We start from the raw sequence: 4669 nt of genomic DNA, 5'->3' as shown, positions 1-4669 counted from the left end.
ACACATGATAAGATATAATTATTAACGTGTGAGACAAACATATAAATCATCCTTAAAACACCATTAATCCAACCCCCAAACCAAACGGTGTAACGCTTCGTGTGATTTGAGACAATGTTTTTGACAGGGATATTCCTTTCGGCCAAGAATTGTCTTTAAACGTCTGCACAACCTTCTCTTCATTAATTACGTACATATTTTTGGGACGGTGGCCTTATGTCATTGTATCAGGGATCAATAAGCCTTCGCTGCAGATATATATGTGCAGCAGTTACGTGGACATGCATTTGAAGCTAGTGTGCACAATTGTATCTCACAAGGTCGTTTGCTTTGTTAATTGTTTCCTCTCTTGTATCTACGAAATTGTCCGTTTTAAAGGCAACGTCTTTCCCGTGTAGACCAGTTGACAGATCAACTGAGGTCTGGCTAGACATGCTCCTGGGATTTAAGTAGCCTTTAGCGAAACATTGAACAGAGGGTCACGGGTTCGAATCCAGGCCGGCAGACTCAGAGACTGTATCCATGTCCCACCCCGTGTCACCACAGTGGCACGTAAAAGACCTCGGTCATTCTGCCATACATGCAGGTGGCTGGTTACACCTAAACACGCATACACGTGTGTATCTCATCTGAAGTCGGGGTAACACCCGGGAACATGCCCCTAATGGTTTCAACGTGAGGGCGAAAAACAACAATCATCGACTTTGAACAGAGACCTACTGTAGCTCGGCTGCTTTCTGTGCAGTCTATAGGAAAATATTTTCCTGAATGTTGGGACCTGACACCAATGTCAAGCAGCAAAATGAAATCATCCAAAAAAAGGCATGCTCTGTACAGGTAGCAGCCAGGCCTGTTGGCGTTTGATATGTGTCAAAGTGAAGGGATCTCTTATCCCGCGTAAAACCCTGGCCAACAAAGTTTATCCCGGTGACTTAGTCATATCAACAGTGGAAAATTATCTATCCCATTAACAGTGGGAAATTACCTATCATATCAACAGGGGTCAATTACCTATCATATCAACAGTGGAAAATAATCTATCCCATTAACAGTGGGAAATTATCTATTATATCAACAGTGCAAAATAACCTATCCCATTAACAGTGCAAAACTACTTATCATATCAACAGTGGGAAATCACCTATCATATCAACAGTGGAGTATTAATTACCTATCATATCAACAATGGTAAATTACCTATCATATTAAAAGTGGTAAATTACCTATCATATCAACAGTGGAGTATGAATTACCTATCATATCAACAGTGGTAAATTACCTATCATATCACAAGTGGGAAATTACCTATCATATCAACAGTGGAGTATTAATTACCTATCATACCAACAGTGGTAAATTACCTATCATATCAACAGGGGTCAATTTCCTATCATATCAACAGTGAGCTATTACCTATCATATCACCAGTGGTAAATTACCTATCATATCAACAGTAGGTAATTACCTATCAGCTAGGTTACCGTTAGACTTTGCCTGTGCGGGTATTCTATATTCTTAAATGTTTTAATTTGTTTTTTTATTGTCCTCTGTTCTTTTGTCTCTGTCAGCCCCATGGCGCGAATCGGCGTACTGAAAGGAAGCAACGTGCGCTGTCTCAGCAGCACGTTCATGATCGTCGTCTTCTTCACCTGCGTGGTTCTCCTGACCCTCCAGCCCTCACGGTACCCCACCAAGATCTCCATGGTCGACCTGCCCAAGGATGAGGTGGTCAGATCCCAGTCCATAGCTGAACTGGACCCTTCGCAAGCAGGCAAAGGCACGGGCAAAGGATCTGGCAAAGACAACAAGAAGAACTCTAAGAACGACCAGAAGAACAACAAGAAGGCCGGCAAAGCCAAATGGTTGAAGGACGAACTGCCCAAGAAGGCCCATAACGTGAGTGCCGTACCAACTCCTCCAACAGTGAGCGGTGGTGGCGGGGTGGTGGAAATGCAAGTGGATGCCAACAAACAGGAAGGGGTGCCAGCCCAGCAGGGTAATCCAGGAGTGAACAACAGCCAGCAGCAGGCCCAGAAAGAAACAGTACAGAAACCCTCCAACATTACCAAACCGTCTCCGGCTAGGCCCAGCTCGGAGGAAAATCCCAAGTCGAAATCTGGACCCGGGAGACTCACACCTTTCTCCAACCTCAGCAACCTACCACTGAAGACCTTCGTCTCTCCTTTCATCGACCCCAACGCCGTAATACAGAAGCCCGACAAGAAGATCGTCACGTGGTACAAGCCTGAAAACCCGCAGGCCATCATGAAGAAGAAGGGTGTTTTTACCGACTGCCCCATCTCTGCTTGTAAGGTTATCTACCCGCTCCCGCCAAACGTAGCAGCCGACGCCATTGTTTTTGAGAGAATCGACAAGAAGCACCCTCCCCCTTCCAGGGTTCACAGCGACCAGGTGAGATGTTCTTACTTCTCGTATCTTAGAAACAGGATACATGACGTCCGTGGTTGGTTGGTTGGTTGGTCGGTTGGTTTTCTGGTTGGTTGGCTGATTGCTTGCTTGTTTACTTCAGTCCTTCAGTTTTCTTTTTGCATTAACAACCTGTTGTTGAGTCATATTACACAGGCTATGTTGTGGTACGACTGATCCTCTGTTAGGTTACGTCTTCTGTCGTCGTACGTTAGAATAGATACAGAGGAAGATAAAGAGAACGATAGCATATCCACATATAACACAAAGGAATGGGAAAACACTCTAATCGTTTGTTTTTATCGGACAGGCGTATGTGCTTCACACGATGGCGCCCCCTCTGTACCAACAACAAATATGGCCGCCTGCATGGAACACTGTCTTCAACTGGACATGGACATACCGACGTGACTCGGACATCTGGCAGCCTTTCGGACTGCTGAAAAAGTCCCGTAAGATCCGGTCAGCGGACTACTACCTGGAACTGACCAAAGGCAAAACCAAGGCGGCGGCTTGGATGCCTCGCACTTGTTCGAAAGAAACGCCCAGCAGACGCAACGAACTCGTGGAGGAACTGAGGAAACACATGCGTGTGGCTGAGTTTGGTCCCTGCTTCAACAAAACGTGTGCTAGGGATGGTATGTCTTGCTCGGAGGTTCTCTCCAAGAAGTTCTTCTTCCTCTTGGCTTTAGAGGACAATCTGTGCAGGGATCACGTGACGGAAGTGTTCTACCGCGCATGGCAGGAAGACATGCACATAGTTCCGGTTGTGCGCGGAGGGACGGACTACTCGGCGTACTTTCCTGAAGGGACGTTCGTGGATGCTGACTGGTTCGACTCCCCAAAACAACTGGCGGAGTTTCTGACGGAACTTATGGAAAGCAGGAAACTGTACAGTCAGTTGCTGTGGCGAAGATCTCACTGGGTGCGCGCAACAAAGAGCACAGAAGATCTTAGTCTCTGCCACCTTTGCTACAAACTTCATCATCTGGATTCTACCAGGAAACGCTACCGGGACATTCGACGCTGGTTGGAGAAAAGTTCTTGCAATATCGCAAGACCAATCTCACCGTGAAAACACTCAATCAAAACAATCAAGGACTGTTCAAATTCATGCGGCTGTGCCAGCCTGAGAAATGAATGCTGTCTTTTAGGCCCAAAAAAAAAGTTGTATGTTCCTGGTAACATGGCTACAAAAAATAGGGTAGGTAGGTAGGGATTTTTATTTTGTTTTTTGTTTTTTTGTTGGTCAGGGTAGAAAATAACTATACAGTGACGCAAAGAGACTGGACTTACTATACAAAGAGAAAGACAACACATTACAAAACAAATGAGACAAAAGGGATGCGGGGTTATCCCCCTTGTGTCGTCTGCCGTCTGTTACTTTCGTTTTGACGCTTTTTTTTTTTTTGCTTTTTTTTTTTTTACAAAATTTAATGCAATAAAAAAAAAAGTCTAGGGTCGGCGGGAAAAAACTAGGTAGGGTCGGGTGACCAGAAACATACAACTTTTTTTTTTTTTGCCTTATGATCAAGAAATAATGTCAGTGTTCCTGAATGATGCTGGGCCTGGTTATCGCTACCCTGACTTTCCTGCTAATAGTAATACATTCGCCTATTTAATGTTACGGTCTGTTTGTAAAAAAAAGATCTTCAAATTATGGTGCTAGTAATATGAAATTTGATATTTGGAACGATATGAGACAGAAATAAAATTTCGTCGATATTCTTCCTAATCGGCATTTTCTTCTTCTTCGGCGTTTGTGGTCTCGAACTCGTCGATATGACTTCGCTTTGCCAAAGCAATGGCTTCAATGTCTGACTTCGACGTGATACACTTTTCCACTTGCTGGATTGTCTGTGTCAGATCTACAGCCTAGATAGAGCGGGTAATTACCCATCAACCTACTCGCACAGTGGTCGACGTCAATCAGTGATTACATGGACGTTTTGCCAATCTATTTGTTCTTCTGCTGTACGACTCCCATTTGCACACAATCGTGGAAAGCATCGCTTTATAAAACGTATACGCTCAGGTATATCATTCATCTTCTACTCAGAGTGAGATAGTATCAGGCACATGCATTCAGTAACCGCTGCATTAATCAGAGCTGAACAACTTTTTTGTGTAGAAAATATCCACAAGCAGTTTGTTCGTCAGTACAGTTTGTTTGTGTGTATATATATAGCGCTTAGAACTGTACCCACGGAATACGCGCTGTATAAGCTTCCTATTGATTGAT

The 4669-nt window shown here is 44.3% G+C and overlaps 1 protein-coding gene across 1 annotated transcript in view; it reads left to right on the top strand.

Annotated features, from left to right (window-relative positions):
* LOC138978042 (alpha-(1,3)-fucosyltransferase C-like) overlaps positions 1-3851 on the top strand; it is a 5975-nt gene extending 2124 nt beyond the window's left edge. Inside the window, exons 2-3 of the mRNA XM_070350669.1 lie at positions 1569-2412; positions 2738-3851. Of these exons, the coding sequence (XP_070206770.1) occupies positions 1573-2412; positions 2738-3502 (1605 nt within the window). The 5' untranslated portion in view covers positions 1569-1572 and the 3' untranslated portion in view covers positions 3503-3851. The remainder of the gene's footprint in view (positions 1-1568; positions 2413-2737) is intronic.
* The last annotated feature ends 818 nt before the right edge of the window (positions 3852-4669 follow it).

This window comes from Littorina saxatilis, linkage group LG1 (assembly GCF_037325665.1).
Source record: "Littorina saxatilis isolate snail1 linkage group LG1, US_GU_Lsax_2.0, whole genome shotgun sequence".
NCBI lineage: Eukaryota > Metazoa > Mollusca > Gastropoda > Littorinimorpha > Littorinidae > Littorina > Littorina saxatilis.
Note: the sequence above shows the minus strand (reverse complement) of the source record. Positions and strands in the feature narration are given on the sequence as shown.